Raw genomic sequence first — 16778 nt, forward strand, 5'->3', positions numbered from 1 at the left:
GTTTTCTTTCTTTATTATTTCCCTTCTTGTTCTCTACAGTTGATGATTTTCTGCAGAAAAACGGCTGAGAAAAAAGAACCTATTTCATTTCCAGTTCCCATCACCGCGATTTCCACATGGATGTGACGTTGGCCTTCACTTCCGAAACAGCCAGGTGACTCACGCGGGGACACCCCGGGGCGGGGCTCAGGAGTTTCTCCGCGGGGCTGGCGGGCTGGCCGGGAGGGGCCCCGCCGGCCTCCTACGCCCTCTGCCGGTGGCCACCGACGTTGGGTCCGAAGCCTCCCTGCGCTGCTCCTCGGCATCACGTGACTGGAAAGTCCCCGGTGGAAATCCCCAGTCCCGCCGCAGTAAAACAGAAAGAGAGAACAGAGAACTGGCAGTGTGCAGCCTTGTGGCAGGCCAAGTACAGAGTGCTCAGAAGCCGCGTGGGCGGAGCAGCAAGAACCCCGGTGGCAGCAGGCGCGACCCACACCCCCTGCCAGCCCAGACAGCAAGCGAGCCCGGAGCCGGGCGTCCATGGGGTGCCGCCTCCGCCCAAGCCCAACCCCGACCCCAACCTGCAGCGTTCGCTGGCCCTGAACTGGACTTGGGACTTCGAGAGAGGATCGCGAGGCCCGTAGAGGTATTCGCCGCGTCTGCCTCGGGTTTCTTCCTCCCTGCAAAGGCTGCGGGGGCGCGTTTGGCAGTGACTTGCGGGAGGGACTGGTCGTCCTGGCTCTAGTTTTGCAGCGGTCCTGGAGGGCGGTTTGTTGCCCATTGTAGGTGTTGAGATGCTGAGAGTTGAAGTCGCTGCTCCAAATGTTAGGGTGACAGCCCTGGATTCCTCCAGCCAGATTGTGCAGAGAACTTAAACTGCAGCTGACTGGTGGAGAATTGCCCCAGGGGCTGCTTGGTGGGGTGGTCATTTGTGCTTTGCTCCTGTTCGCGTCTTTTTTTTTTTTTTTTTTTTTTTTTGGCAGAGGGGTGGGGACCAAGGGCTGCATGCTTATGGCCACGTAGACCTTGCAGAACGTTGTGACTTCTTCCCAGGTTGTGCAGAACCAGCGCAACGGGTGTAATGTTTCAGGGCCATCCTTTCTGGGGAGGGCTTGCAGATACTCCAAAGAGTTCTGTGCAGGTGGATGGGTGGGTCGCGGGAGGAGGCCCATCCTTTTAAGTTGCAGCATTGTAAGAGAAGTGTGCATTTAGAAGTGGGTCGTTGGCCTGCATTTGGGGGGCTGCAGTTTGGCGTGATCTTCAGGCCCCTGCCCCAGCCCTTACCCTACAGTCAGACAGTCTTTGTCAGCCAGGGTCGTCCCACATCCTGCCACCTGGCCTCTCAGGAAAGCAGTGGTATTAAGTAGGGAAGGAGCTCAGCTCTCTTTGAGACTGCTTTGTTTTCAGTTCTCCCTGCCTCTGATCTTTTCCTTGGAAAGCGGGTCTGGTCAGGTGTCTCAGGGCAGCATTTTGGGAGAACCATTGTTCATTAAAGGGCCCTCTGGACGAGAGCCCTTGTGGCCCAGGTTATTGAGCAGCCAGTTACTGCCCCATTCTCATTGTCTAAGGTGCTTCTTTCATTCTTGCAATTCTTTGTACAATTTTTGAATATTTGGAAGGGTGCTTTCCAAAATTCCATAAGGTATTTGATGATAAAAAGTCAGCTGGGTAACAGTAACATAAAGAAGTGTTAAGGGTAATATTGCATGTCTTATAAATAAATATATATAATACTGTATGACCTATGACAGTATAGTCATATGTCAGAAAAATTTATTTTTTAATCTTAAGTGTGGAGAAGTCTATGTCCCGGGAACTTGGACAGTGAGTTTTGATTTAAGGAGGCAATTCTGCAGGCTGTGCAAGACTAAACCTATGAATCAGATGACACTGGGTTATTGAATATTGACATTTGCATGTCTTGCATACGGTTTACAGCTCTAACTATTTGAAAGCTCTTCAGGTTTAGAAGAAAATAATAAAAGAGTCAGAAAAGCAAAAAAGAGGCTCTACCTAGCTTGATTGCCCTTCTGTTTCCATCGGGAGCAGCGGGCGTTGCAACCACAGGTATGGTGGTGTGAGAATAGCAGGGGGCAGGTGTTGCGAGACCTGGCTTCTAGGCAAAGCTCTGCCACTGGATGGTGTGAGTTGAACAGGACCTGTACTTCTGTTGCCTTAGCTGCAGACTTAGGTGGTCATGTGATTTCAGGAGAGGGAGTAAGATTGTCTTTGATTTTTAACCCCAGCATCAAGCACTGCCTTCAGCAGATGGATGGACAGACGAACGAATGACATGGTAGAAGAGACTTTTGCCAGGCCACAAAGGGGAAATGTGTGTGATACTTTTGTCCCTTCATTGTGCCTGCGGTCCTGCTATAATTTTGCCTAATTCTACCTGCAGGGAATGGTTGACAACAAGGGAGAGATTACTATCTGACCTCTGATAGAGAATGACCTTTCCCAGGCTTCCTCTGGCAATCAGATTAGGAATTCTGATCCAGAACTACCACCAGAAAACTCCTCAGAGGCAACCCTGAGGTCATCTAGTCCCACTCTCTTCTAGAGTAGGTCACCGAATTTAGACAGCCTTATCAATGACTTTAAGTGAGCCTAGACCCACCCTGGAGTGTCTTCCCTAACATTTAGATTTCTTCTCCCTTTTACATTGGTTTAACTTCTTTCTCAACCAGAGGTTTGCCCTGCTGGCAAGTAGTCTGATGCAGGAGTGGGATTAACAGTCGCTATGAAACTTTCTAGGGAATATCTTCATTCTCTAAAACCATCTTTGTTTTCATCTTGGAAATTAGGGTGTATGACAAGACACCCTACTAAGGACCAGTGAATGAGAGCTGGCTCTGCACACTGCAGAGATCCCACATTATGTCAGTTCACATCATTCCCCACTGTTGGCATGGGTTACGGATGCTGGGCTGGGCCCTGTCCTCTGACATATGTCCTGAGTGACCCCTGTCTGAAATTTCTTTCCTCATATGCTGCCAGACTTTCATTTCCTTCCACCCGCAGATTATGTTTGAAGATTTCAGGGTGAGACAGGGAGGAAAATGCATCTGAGCGTTGGTACCTGGAGGATGACAATAAACTTTGGTTGGCTGTTGCATTGAAGTCATTGAGCTCTGATGTCTGCTCTTGGAAGTGTAGAATTTATTATTCTATTAGTGGTGCTATTTTATTTCTTATTCTAGTGTTTAAAGTTCAGTGGAGGGGTTTGGAAAGGTTGCTGATTGTTTGCTCTTAAAATTGCAAAGCATCTTGCTGGACATGTAGGCTTTTTTGCTGGTTATAAAACATTTAGATTTAACTCTTCATAAATATTATAATAAATTTTATAAATAAACTTTTTATAAATATTTCTCCTTGGGGCTAAAGAGGAAACTCCAGTCAGATGCCTAGGGGACAGCATAAAATTGCAGGATTTTTCACAAAATATTTACTGTCTTTCCAGTAGAGGGTTATTCCCCTCCTCCTCAGTACCCACTCTCCGCCTTCCTTCTCTTGTTTAGACTAATCTTTAAAAGTGATGTAATTTAAAACAGTCCACTGTGAGTTAATCTTTGGGGCCAGCTAGTATCCTGGGAGTAGAGGTGACTAAGATCTTTTGCCTGCGGATTAGGGTAATGACAAGATCCAACGCTGGGGTTTCCTGCAGGCAGGTATATAGGAGAAGTATCAAAGTCGAGCTAACGGAATGGGTATTTTTCCTCCTCTTCAGGTGTTGTGGAACAACACGATGGCTGAACAACTCCTTCCTCAGGCTTTGTATTTGAGCAATATGCGGAAAGCTGTGAAGATCAGAGAGAGAACTCCAGAAGATATTTTTAAACCTACCAATGGAATCATTCATCATTTCAAATCCATGCACCGATACACGCTGGAAATGTTCAGAACTCGCCAGTTTTGTCCACCGTTTCGGGAGATCATCCACAAAGCTCTCATAGACAGAAACATGCAGGCGTCCCTGGAAAGTCAGAAGAAGCTCAACTGGTGTCGAGAAGTCAGGAAACTTGTGGCTCTAAAAACGAATGGTAAGACATGCTTTTGTCTCGGGTGGCTTCCCCAGTGTTGGTGCCTCTTTCATTACATTGTAGCAGCACCAGCCCAGGCACAAGTCTCTTGAGGCCATTGATACCTGAGTACAGAAACTCTGTGGGGCATATGAGGAAAGCATGCTTGTTTTGTGAATATTTTTATTAAGGATATTTTCTAGTTGTGCATATTAGAGAACAGAATGCACTGAGGCTTGGGGAATGCATTTCTAACCACCATGCTCTTGTTAGGTAACTTATGTATCTATTTCTTTTAACTATTTAATCATCTGTAAAATTCCCTTCCCTGGCCAGTAAAGTATTAACAGACTTTAGTTCAAAAGAAAAGCATGGTGTGAACTGGTGTTACTGCCATTTCCCACTGTCATTAGAAAATGCTTGTGATGATGTCCTTGCACTTCTTGACTTAGTGGCATTTTATGGGTTAACCGGTGGATGGCTGTTGGGGACAAGAGGGTCTCCTGTGTCTGTGTCTCCCTTACCAAGGTTCTCTTGCCTATGGTCCCATGATATGAACTAGAAAGATATTTGAAATTTTTAGCACTGATTCTAGACCTCTGCTTAGTACTGAATTTCTTGCTGTCTGTGCCTGTCTGCCCAATGTCCCTTTACCACTAGTAGCTATTTCCTGTTCTGAGTTCTACTCTTTTTTTTTTTTTTAATGATTTCCTTTGAGCAAGAGAATGCATATCCCAGAAACATCCAGGCATACTGTTTCATGCAGATACAAAATTCTATGTTATGGATGTAGCTGATTATTTTTTAAAAGATTTTATTTATTTATTTTTATATATAGGGGAAAGGTGGGAGAAAGAGTAAGGAGAAAAACATCCGTATGTGGTTGCCTCTCATGCGCCCCCTACTGGGGACCTGGCTTACAACCCAGCCGTATATACTGACTGGGAATTGAACCAGTGACTCTGGTTCACAGGCCAGTGCTCAGTCCACTGAGCCACACCAGCCAGGGCAGATGTGGCTAATTATTATTACACAAAGCAAGTTAGCCTGTCCAAGATCAATTACATGCTTATAATTTAGGTAAGGGCAGAATCTCAGGTCCTTATTAGATCAGGGACAGTTCCAAACCCTCCCAATCAAAGTCATACATACAACCATGTGCAGAAAATCCTAGTGGACAATGAAATGATAAGAACATTAACTTAAGTAACTTAACTGATACATTAACTTTGGCCATTTTTGACTTGGGTAACTTGGTGTGAGGGAGGATGTGTTTTTTTGTTTCTTGGGGGGGGTTGCTTTGGTTCTGGGGGGTCTTGTGCATCATCTTAACACCTTGCTTATACTGTTGAAGTGTAGATTCTTAGAAACATAGGGGGGAAAATGGGGATAGCTAGTGTTTCCATTGTATCCTTGGCATTGAATCAAGTGATGCATTGAAGTAGGTAATTATGTTAAATCATCTTCAAGGGATTTATATTTCCGAGTTTGCAGTTTTAACTCTCTCCCTTTTTATTACAAAAAAAGGGATGGAGTCAACTTTGGGAGAGTTGGAAATACAGAGATTCTGCCAATTTAGAAATGTGGTTGAAAGAGGAAAATCTTATTATTATGAACAGCATTATTACTATGAACAGCAGTTTAGGTTTAACTTGCTCTATTCCCTTAAGGAAAAAAAAAGGAATGTAAAGAGTAAACTCTTGTTATGTAAAGACTTGTCATTTAAATCATTAAGGGTTCACCTACAAAGAAAACTACAAAAGCCAGTGCATTTCTGGAAATAGGAATTTTTAGGCTCAGAATCCTTTTATTTTGTCACTTTCAAGAAAAGGTCTTAAAATTCTGGAAAAGGAAAAGATCTTTAGTAGTGGGGGGAAAACAAATGACTTTTCCTCTCTGATTTTTATTAGCACCTTTTTTTTTTTTTTTTTTTTGAGCCTTCCCCTCTATGGGTGGGTTCTACAAAGTCAGTGGTCTGGGGAGGGGGTGATTCACAAGTTTGCATTTGAGGATATGAGACTGTGGTGAATGAGGAAGGGAGTAGGTGGCATAAAGTTGAAACTTCATGTAAAAAATTCCAGCGTCTATTGGCTGCAGCGATTTCACTTGTATAATGAGTAGCCTATTCCAGCTCACCCTGACCACACCCACTTGGAAAGTCCAGGGTGCACTTCGCAGTTTAAATGTCTACACACCAGAACAAAAAGTACAATAGCTATTGCTCAATTGCTAGTCAAATAACTTAGCACTGGGGAATTCCAGATGTTACTTAGGGAATTTTATACCAGTGCATCTCAATAAAGAACTGAAAGCACAAGAAGAAGAAAAAAAGCCTTATCTTTGCTCTAGATTTTGCAAAGGGGAAATTTCAACAGAATGCAGTCGTTGCCACACTTCTGTCAGGCAAGACACAAGGCTTGGGCCGTCTTTTTGGTGCATTTGTTTGAACACTTATGTAGCTAGTTTTCCTGAGTGTGTAAATTGAAGGGATACTGGCTGTGAATATGTATTTCAGAGTTTTTGTTATTATTTTTGGCTTTTTTTTTCACAGTTTGACTATAATTAAACTTTGGTAAAATTTCAGAGCTTTATTGCCCTACTTATATACAAAGAAAAGAGTTCATATTTTCTTTTTAAAAACAATTTTACACTTGCCAAAAGAGATGAAAGAATTGAGGTTGTTTTTTATTTTTTTATTAAATGTTCTCCCAAAATATTTATTGTTTGGAGTTTGGAAAAAGTGCGGTCTCTGAAACTGTATTTTAACCTATAGTAAGAAATTAATGGCATAAAATTAGATCTATCTTTTCCTCAAAATGTTTAAAATGCCAGCCTGAAACACTGAACTATTTTCAAACGTAGACATCCAGGCACTTCTTAACTTTTAAAAAAGACTGTGCAATTTCCAACAGGCATGTTCACTTAAGGCATTTCTGGGGGTCAGCGACAGTAGGTAATGCAGCTTTCTTAATCCCACTTTACAAACCAGGAGAGGAAACTCCCAGGCCCCAAAGGCTACAGTGAATGGTCACTTACCACTGAGTCATAGCCAGACCGTCCCAGTCTAGTGAATGGAGCCAAGTTGGCTTCCTGGTTTGTGCATGTTGCCTTGTGTGTACTCTCCCAGAGGCAGAAGGTAATAGTGCCAGTGTCTTGGCCAGAACATCAAGATATATTAGAAAAGGGACAGACTTTAGAGACCATGAACCAATGCCTTCATTTCACAATCAGCAGAAAGATTCAGGTTAAGGAATTTTCTCCAAGGTCACCTAAACTAGTTGGGGCAGAGCCAAGCTGGAACCAAGGTCCTGTGATTATCTGTCCCTGGCTCCTTTGCTCTTTTGGTGTCAGTCATTAAAAATAAGGATTTTTTCCTTAAAGCTGGTATTCACCTTGTGAAATATTATCAGTTGACCCTTGCATTTCTGCACGCCTTATTGGGTCTCCCATGATAGCAGTGGGGCTCGTTAGTGAACTTCACTGGGTTTGGACGTGGATTTCTTGAATCGGCTTCCCCTGTGTCCTCAGGTGATGGAAACTGCCTCATGCACGCTGCTTCGCAGTACATGTGGGGTGTTCAGGACACAGACTTGGTCCTGAGGAAGGCCCTCTTCAGCACTCTCAAGGAGACGGACACACGCAACTTTAAATTCCGCTGGCAGCTGGAGTCTCTTAAATCTCAGGAATTTGTGGAAACGGGGCTGTGCTATGACACCCGGGTACGTTTTGTTCCTCCATTAAGCGTTGATTGACAGAGCTCCAGGGGTACCTGAGGCCAGGCCCTGCTCTCAGAAGCATATGACTTACTGGATCACATGAGCTTGGCTAAGCAAAGCATCTTCAATGGAAAACACCAGAAACCTGCTGAGGGATGAACCAAGGCTTTTGTCACTGCTGGGAGGCTTCCGGGCAGCAGATTCCCAGCTGGGTGTCTCTTCCTTTGGCTGGATCGTTCAGATCATGGGCTTCCCTGTGGCGTTTTGGTTGTTCTCAGTTTGATTGTCCTTGGCATGCTTTACTGAGCCAGCCAGTCAGATCCAGAGTTCACCATTCTCAGTCACAAGTTTGGAATTTTTGTGTACATTTGGACAAGGGGCTTCAGTGTTATGCCTCATCAGGGATTTTTTCGAAAGCAGGTGCTGTCCCTGCTGTCCTCCCCCACTTTTGAGTTTGCCTTGTAGTGGAAAAATGTAAAGGAAGAAAACCAAAATGGGGAAAAAAGGGTGATCATTTGAATGATGATTTCCAGAAAGGGGAAAAGCAAGCTGAGTTATATAAATGAATAACCATACAGTGAAGTCAGAAAGTCAGAAGGATGTTTTAATATGGAGCACATTCAAGCATGTCCCCCCCTCTTCCTTTAGAATTGGGCTGACGAATGGGACAACCTTGTCAAAATGGCCTCCGCGGACACAGCAGCAGCCCGCAGCGGCCTGCAGTACACCTCCCTGGAGGAAATACACATATTCGTCCTTTGCAACATCCTCAGAAGGCCAATCATTGTCATTTCAGGTAAGATGCCTGCAGATGACGTACTTGTATGTAAGTGCTTTTTAGCTCTAATGCTTTAGCTCTTAGGAGAACCCACACTATCAAAGTAACAGGCAATGGTAGTTAAATGGAATGTGACGAAAGTCCCCTGAGGGCCTCATTTTTTTCTTTTTCTTTCCTTCAACAGACAAAATGCTGAGAAGTTTGGAATCGGGTTCCAATTTCGCTCCTTTGAAGGTGGGCGGAATTTACTTGCCTCTCCACTGGCCTGCCCAGGAATGCTACAGATATCCCATCGTTCTTGGCTACGACAGCCAGCACTTTGTACCCCTGGTGACCCTGAAGGACAGTGGGCCCGGTGAGAAACCTGAGCGTTCCTTCACATTTGTGACTGCTGGTAGACAGCAGTACTTGTCCCTCTGAATGTGGGTTTACTCTTTTTCTCTTTACTGCAATAGTCTCCCTGAAGCGAATTATTTGTATTTGACTATAATATGCTGTCACTTGTTTGGTTAGCAACAGCAATGCCATAGCAGTCACTGTGCTACCCCCTGACCTTTTGTGTATGGCTTCAGAATTACTTTGAGCATGTTAGCTGCAAGTAGGAGATATATGTATATCTTACTACTACCATTGCTATGAATAAATGACCGATTAAGGCCAGGCAGATCCCTTAATACAGTGCACGGAGCAGGTAAATGTCTATCAGGTCAGTTATGACTGTAATAGCTTGATGTGCAATAGGCACTTTATAAGCGCTCTAGGTATATTACTTTATTTCACTTCATCTCACAGCATCTCTGTGCGCTGTAAGCATTGGTAGCCTTACTTTATAGTTGAGGCACTGGAAGCTCAGAGGGGGTCATAACTTTCATAATGTCCCAGAGCTTATTGGTGGCAAATTCAGGATTCAAACTCAGGTCAGTGTGATTCTAAAGTATGGGAATTTACCCAACAAGATCCGCTGCCTCCAGGCTGCTTTACATTCTGTGAGCTTCCTGGAAACAATACATTTTTATATTAGAGTTTAGCAGAGTTTGTTTCCCCGTTTGACTTTGTGGCTAGATAATAGTTTTCCACTCTGTAATTGTATCCTTTCTGCATTTTCAAATGTTAATCATTGTGTGTACAGCCTCGCACATCTTCTCATTGAGTAGATGTATGTTTTACTTACACGTTATTTTTTTCCCCCTCAGAAATCCGAGCTGTTCCACTTGTTAACCGAGAGCGAGGAAGATTCGAAGACTTAAAAGTTCACTTTTTGACAGATCCTGAAAACGAGATGAAGGAGAAGCTCTTGAAAGAATACTTGATGGTGATAGAAATCCCCGTCCAAGGCTGGGACCATGGCACCACCCATTTGATCAATGCTGCAAAGTAAGCACGTTATTTTCCCCTCGCTCCGTTTTGGTCTTTAACTGTTTTTCATTCAGCCACATAAGCTGCTGCCGCCTCTGCGCAACAGTGAAGTTACTGCATCCAGCCTCCTCCAGTGCGAAGCAGTCCCCTCAGGGCTTGTCAGAGTCACAGAGGATCACGTACTTGAGGCATTAGTAACTTGGGTTTCAGATGAGAATGAGTAATTTACCCGTCGTGATTGCCCTGCTTATCTGGATGCTGAGAGTCAGAGTTGGGGCTTTTAAAAGTTTGTTTACATCAAGGACAGTTGTTTTCTTCCTTGCTGTAGTACTAGACCAGCAAGTGAAAGTTCTTAGAAACAAACGCTTTTTTTTTTCTTAGCTTCTTGGTAAGGACAGACATACCAGACCAGACTGGGTTGTTGAATGTGTTTGAATGTGTAGCAGCCACGTGATTTCACCACAAGGAAAGGGGCGGAGACACCCAGAGTGTACATTGTACAGGTAGCCAAGTTCTAAACACACTGGCTTTATGTTAACGAGATGCCTATTTCTTAGAACTTGAAATGCACAAGAGATGACCTCGAAAGAGGTGAGAGAATTAGTTTCCCAAAGTGGAGAGTAACCGATCACAGATAGTCAGTAAATAATGCCTAGGTGTGTGTTTCTTGGTTACACTCATGGCCGTTAACTCCAGCGGAGACCAGGCACTGGTTTAAAAATAATTAACAGCAAAATATAGAACACAAAGTTCCAAAGTAGTTCGCACCATGAAGCAGACTAGTACCAAATGGACACACTGAGTAATTTTTACTAGAAATTTGATCTCTGAGAAGTTAGAAAGTGAGTTTTTAAAAGGGAAATAGAGCCATTAAGTGTCAAAGAGGCAGCCCTTTCTTTAGAGTTATCCATAATTCTGGGTGGACCGAGATTGATGAAAGAAGACTGTGATTCTTGAAATCATGACATCCTGGGCTGTGTACTGTCGGAAGTGCAGACTCTTCATGATGGGTTTGCAGTTCAGTGACTAGTTCCAGAATCCACTGGGACTATGCTAACAGTTAGCTCTCATAAGCTATTGACATATAATTGTGTGTGTGCATATAAAGTCTCATATTTTTCCTTTTGGCCTTTAGGTTGGATGAAGCTAACTTACCAAAGGAAATAAACCTGGTAGATGATTACTTTGAACTCGTCCAGCACGAGTACAAGAAGTGGCAGGAGAACAATGAGCAGGGGCGGAGAGAGCTGCACCCTTTGGACCCCTCCATTCCCCAGCTGTCTCTCATGGACGTAAAATGCGAAACGCCCAACTGCCCTTTCTTCATGTCCGTGAATACCCAGCCGCTGTGCCATGAATGCGCAGAGAGGCGGCAAAAGAACCAGAACAAATCCCCAAAGCCAAAGTCCAAGCCAGGCCCTGACCTGGTACTTGGAGCCTCTCGGGGTGAGGCCTACGAGCCCACAGCCTGGAGCCCCCAGGAGCCAGCTGGGGGGCCTCATTCGGCTCCTCCGACAGCACCCAGCCTTTTCCTGTTCAGCGAGACCACCGCGATGAAGTGCAGGAGCCCCGGCTGCCCTTTCACACTGAATGTGCAGCACAATGGATATTGTGAGCGTTGCCACGCCGCCCGGCAACTTAATGCAGGCCACACCTCCGAAAACATAAGGCATTTAGATCCTGGTAAGTGCCAAGCCTGCCTCCAGGATGTCACCAGGACATTTAATGGGATCTGCAGCACTTGCTTCAAACGGACTACGGCAGAGCCCTCCTCGAACCTCAGCTCCAGCATCCCTCCTTCCTGTCATCAGAGGTCCAAGTCGGACCCGGCACAGCTCATCCAGAGTCTCTCCCCCCATTCTTGCCACAGAACTGGGAGCGAAGCCTCCCCTGGCTGCCTCTCTCAGGCTGCACGGATTCCAGGGGACAGGACAGGGACGAGCAAGTGCCGGAAAGCCGGCTGCATGTACTTTGGAACTCCCGAAAACCAGGGCTTTTGCACGCTGTGTTTCATCGAGTACAGAGAGAATAAACGTGAGTGAAATGATGGATTACTTAACCCCTGTTTTGAAGCCCCTGTCTAGAAGGGGTTCCTTCTTGACCTTCCAGAAAGGAGCCCCTCTAGGCAGTAGGGTAAAATGTCACACAGAGGGACAGTCACAGTGGCTCTGCCAGCCGCACATAGAAGCCAAAGGCCCAGAACACTGTCTTCCAAAGGTGCCCTCTAGATAGAGTTCATTGTATTTGTTTCCATAGGTTATTTGGTGGTGTTTTTATAAGGTAGAGTTTAAACTAGACTTTTTGAAACTTTGGTACAATAGAGAAAACTCAAAATCTGAAGAGCAGCTGGAGAGAGGGAAGTCTACTGACATTGTAAAAAAATCTGTGTTTTAGAAATCTGTAATTTGAAAGCAGGATGAGCAGTTAACATGTCTGTGTTCTGTGACTGGCCAGTGTGGGACAGTCAAAAGTAAGAGATTTGTAGAATCAAAGACGTTTCAATGATAGAATTAGTATCATTTTTTAAACTTTGCTGAATCCATAAAAGGCAGCTTCTTCTCGTGTATCTGTTGAAGGCTGGCCTAGTCTCTATTTTGAACCTGTTTATTTCTCTCAAGTCACTGTTTCTTTCTGCTTGGTAACCCATAGATGGTACTGATCAGTATCAACTCTCTTCCAGATTTTGTTGCTGCCTCGGGGAAAGTAGGTCCCACAGCCTCCAGATTCCAGAACGCAAACCCCTGCCTGGGGAGAGAATGTGGCACCCTCGGAAGCACCGTGTTTGAAGGATACTGTCAGAAGTGTTTCATTGAAGCTCAAAATCAGAGATTTCATGAAGCAAAAAGGACTGAAGAGCAACTGGTGAGACACTTTTGAGGTACTTCCCCTAGTCCTCCTTGCTGGAGCAGCTACGATTTATTTTCATGGCCTTAGCATACCTCAGAATTCATTTTAGGAAGTAAATAAAGTTAGCCGTAGGCTAATACCTCTTCGAGCCTCCCGAAGCTAGAGACCTCTTGGAGTTGTAGTAGAAGCACAGACATCGGTGTAGCCAGCATACTTTCTTAAATGATCTTTTACCAAGAGGAGGCTGGATGAGGAGGCAGAGCAGCCAGATGCCCCCACTTAATGGCACAGGAGAAAAACTTTGACTGATAGATGCCTCTCCTATTGCTTACCAAACAGTAGGAATCTGTCTAAATAAATAATGGCAGCTTACGCATCTCAATAGACTCGAGCTAGGCCAGTGTCCCCAGGCCTCTGGGTTAGGATTGGGGGTTCCACTGGTGGCCCTGCGGCCAGGTCTGCTTTTGTGGTATTGGGAGGAAAGTGCTTGGAGAGCTCCTACGCACAGAGGCACATGAAACTCTGTTCCCTTGGGCAGACAGATACCCTTCAGAGCTCCCTGTAGCATCCACACCGTCCCCTGAGATCGCACATGCTTTCCCTGAGAAACGTGAAACACAGTTCTCTCTGCTCTTTCCCCTCAGAGACTGAGCCAGCACAGAGACGTGTCCCGGACCACGCAGAGTGGCTCCAGGACCAAGTGCGCCCAGGCCTCCTGCAAGAACATCCTGGCCTGTCGAAACGAGGAACTCTGCATGGAGTGCCAGCACCTTGGCCAGAGAGTGGGCACTGGGGCCCACCGGGCTGAGCCTCTTCCTGAAGAGCCCCCCAAACAGCGCTGCCGAGCCCCTGCCTGTGATCACTTTGGCAACGCCAAGTGTAATGGCTACTGTAATGAGTGCTTTCAGTTCAAGCAGATGTATGGCTAACACGAAACAGGTGAGCCAGCCCCAGCCATTAGCCAACATGGTGCTATAGCCTAAACACTCTGGTGCCGCTGGAGGGTCAGTCCCTGCAACAGAGGACTCAAGATTGTCTTTGAGAAGGAAAGATAAGTTCTTGGTCATGGCCTTGAATTTGGTAACCGGAGAACATTCCCTGGTGGCCTTGGAGCAGAGCCTGTGACTGGCAGCAGACAGTGTCCAATTCAGCCTGCGGCTCTGCCTCCTCTCCTACAAGCAGAAGGCCGGGAGCTCTTTATGGAATTGGGATGCGAGTCAGGACTGCTTTGTCATCTTTCAAGACGGAGTCCGAGCCCTTCCACTTGCCTCTGTCGGCATGGCCCAGAGGCGGGAAGCTGAATCTGCATGGCCCCCAGGCCCTCTGCGAGCAAGCCGTGGCCCACGGGCCCTCTGTGAGAAGGTCAGGAAGCTCAGGGAAAATGGACATGTTCAGAGTGTCAGTAGTTCATGGTTTTTCCTTACCTGCCTCATTCCTTTCTCGTGGACTGTGATTCTGAGGCTGCTGAGACTAAGTATGTTCTGTAAAGCAAACCAGCTGCTCTTTACAATATGCACCTTGTAAAAACCAGAATATTTTAGTGGGAAGACGTGGAACTCCTGGTATCACTGTCTTCACTTCCGAAGAGGCTAACTGGAACTGAGGTGTGCATAAATAATATGTACATATATAATGCCCCCTTGTGTATAAGGGTTGGTTGTTTTTACTGTGTTGAAATGCTGCCCTAGAGTAAGAGGACCAAACAATAATCTATTTTCTGGTTGTTGTTGGGGCATCACCTGTCTGTACAGCTTTCACGAACTCAACCTGCTACCTTGGTAAAGGCCTTGTGTCTGTGGAATTTACTTTATTTATTTTATTGAAAACTTTAAGGTTATTTAAATGAAGTTGTTTCTTCTGCTCTGGGGCAAATACTGTGGTGTCTTCTTGAGATAACGTGTTTGCTACGGGCATGCTGTGGAGCCGGGCAAGTTCCTGACCGCAGCGGGGAGTCGGCCTGGCTGATGCACTTTGGTTGTCTTCCCTAGGGAAAACGGAATTGCGTCAATAGTAAATTTATTAAAATCGATGCTTCTACCTAATGAAACTTTCGCCAGACCCATGTCCCAGCCACAATATGTAATTGTCTCTGACTATTCTACCTCCTTAGAGAGAAGATTGGAAAGGAGCAGGGATGGGATTAGAGAAGGTCCCAGGGTAAGATGTGGCCTTTGATGGTGGTTTTATCTGCTGTGTTAATGCTCTGTCTTGGGTGCAAGGCAGCAATCTTGTAGCCAGTGAAACCTTAGCTTTGGGACAGCAAAGCCCTTTAACCATGAGTATGAGGAAGTGTCTTTCTATCCTCGGCTGGCAGTCTCTCTGTGTGCTCTGTGTCGCTGTCATACTGGTTTTAGAAAACAAAGGAGGGGAACACATTGTCTGCAGAGGTCTGGCCTTGTGACAGGAAAATACCGGCAATCTATAACTCTACATGGTCTTCAGTGTTTTCATCTATTTCCTTTAAGGTTGATATTTTAATATTTTGTATATAAATATTCTCATCCTTAATGTGAAAAAATGGAATTATTTATACTTCTTATAGAAAACATTTGAAATTTGCACATTTAGTTGTCCCCATTTAGTTGTAAACAGAAAGTAGAATTCTGTTTACTCTGGTGAGTTTGTTAAAATTTTCCTAAATAATTGTAACTTTTCACAAAAGCCAATATTAAAAAATAAATTATTTAAGAACAAATTTTGATGTTTTCTACTTATGAATGACAGAAGAAGAAGGCCTGAATGTTAAGACCACACTTCCCAAGCAACTTTATTTCAAGGTGGACCTGGGCAGGGGGTACATGGGTAGTAAGAGGACTTTGTGAAAATCCTAACTGTGTGAGGGTAAGACATCTGATTTACCAGCAGGACTCCCCCCCCCCCCCCCCCCCCCCCGGCCAAGGCCTGGATAGGAGTGACCATTTCCATGAGCCCTGTGCTCCTCTGAAAATTCCTGCCCTAAGCCTTAATGACATGCAGAAAGAGAGAAAAAAAGAGGAAGGAGGAGAGAGACAGGAAAGGAAAAGACATAGGAGGGGAGGAAGGAAGACTGGCATAGATCTCCTGCATCAGACCGTAGAAGAGGTGACCTGGGGCTGTGATGGCCATGAGGACTGACAGCATCCGTGTGCTGGGAAATTATAACGTGGCACATTCTTCTACCCAAATGTCCCATAGAAGATTGATTCAGGAGGACTGGAAAGCTCCCGGACTCTTTCTTTCTTTTCTTTCCTTTTTTAAGTTCTCCAGGAGATTCTGATCGTCAGCCACATTTTAGAACCACACTTTTAAAAAATTATAATTTTAATTTATTGGAAATTTTAATATACAAGAAAGTCAAGTATAATGAACCCCCATAGAGCCATCATCCAGCTTAAGCAATTACCAACATTTTGCCAAATATGTTTCATTTCTCACCTCCTCTTTTTTTTTCCCCCTGGGTTATTTCAAAGCAATCCCAGATATTATGTTCTCACACCTGCAAATACATCTGTGTGCATCTCTAATGGAAGAATACATTCTTTTTTATATAACCACCATTATTACACCTAGATAAATTGTTTTTGAAATCATTCAATACTAAGTGTGTACTCTCATCTCCCAGATTGTTCACTCTATTAAATGTCTTACTACTTTTGGTTGCTATCATTTCTTAAGACTCTCTTATTCTGTAATATTCTCTTCAACTTTCATGCTATTAATTCATTAGGGCAAGTAGGTCATATATTCTGTAAAATAGCCCACATTCTGGATTTGACTGATTGATTTCTTATGGTGTCACTTAGCTTGTTATTCTACATTTCTTACTAGATTCTGGTTCAATAGGCAAGCATTCTTTGCAGGTGGTAGTGTGTGTGCCATTGCATCCCATCCTGTCTGAGCTGCATGGAGGCATACCCTGAGGAATCACACAGCCTCCAGCGGACCTCTTTCTCTCCATTCTCCCTTCCACCTCCCACCCAGCATTAACAATTACAATTCTTCAGTCAGCATGATGGACGTAAGCATTTGACCATAAGTCATCAGGATTTCTAAAATAGGAAGTGACTTATAATTAGCAAATTTTGTCTGACTCAGAAGAAT

At 44.7% G+C, this 16778-nt stretch overlaps 1 protein-coding gene across 2 annotated transcripts; it reads left to right on the forward strand.

The window, feature by feature from the left end:
• The first annotated feature begins 391 nt into the window (after positions 1-391).
• On the forward strand, positions 392-15526 carry TNFAIP3 (TNF alpha induced protein 3). Of its 2 annotated transcripts, none has more exons than XM_045188828.2 (9): positions 392-625; positions 3710-4022; positions 7530-7720; positions 8366-8513; positions 8680-8850; positions 9689-9869; positions 10987-11885; positions 12532-12729; positions 13343-13472. In XM_045188828.2, exons 2-8 carry the CDS (start codon positions 3728-3730, stop codon positions 12726-12728), a joined length of 2082 nt encoding a protein of 693 aa, XP_045044763.1. In that variant the 5' UTR covers positions 392-625; positions 3710-3727; the 3' UTR covers position 12729; positions 13343-13472. The 2 variants fall into 2 exon arrangements, with proteins under 2 accessions (XP_045044763.1, XP_024407965.1); XM_024552197.4 differs by having other exon boundaries at positions 393-625; positions 12532-12713; positions 13343-15526.
• The last annotated feature ends 1252 nt before the right edge of the window (positions 15527-16778 follow it).

Source organism: Desmodus rotundus, chromosome 11 (genome assembly GCF_022682495.2).
Source record: "Desmodus rotundus isolate HL8 chromosome 11, HLdesRot8A.1, whole genome shotgun sequence".
Lineage (NCBI taxonomy): Eukaryota > Metazoa > Chordata > Mammalia > Chiroptera > Phyllostomidae > Desmodus > Desmodus rotundus.

Bases quoted from the DNA above. Each gene is read 5' to 3' on its own strand.
- TNFAIP3 (XM_024552197.4), top strand. From the start codon at position 3,728: ATGGCTGAACAACTCCTTCCTCAGGCTTTGTATTTGAGCAATATGCGG. The intron at 4,023-7,529 runs GTAAGACATGCT...CTGTGTCCTCAG, and splicing joins TGTGGCTCTAAAAACGAATG to GTGATGGAAACTGCCTCATG. The intron at 8,851-9,688 runs GTGAGAAACCTG...TTTCCCCCTCAG, and splicing joins CCTGAAGGACAGTGGGCCCG to AAATCCGAGCTGTTCCACTT.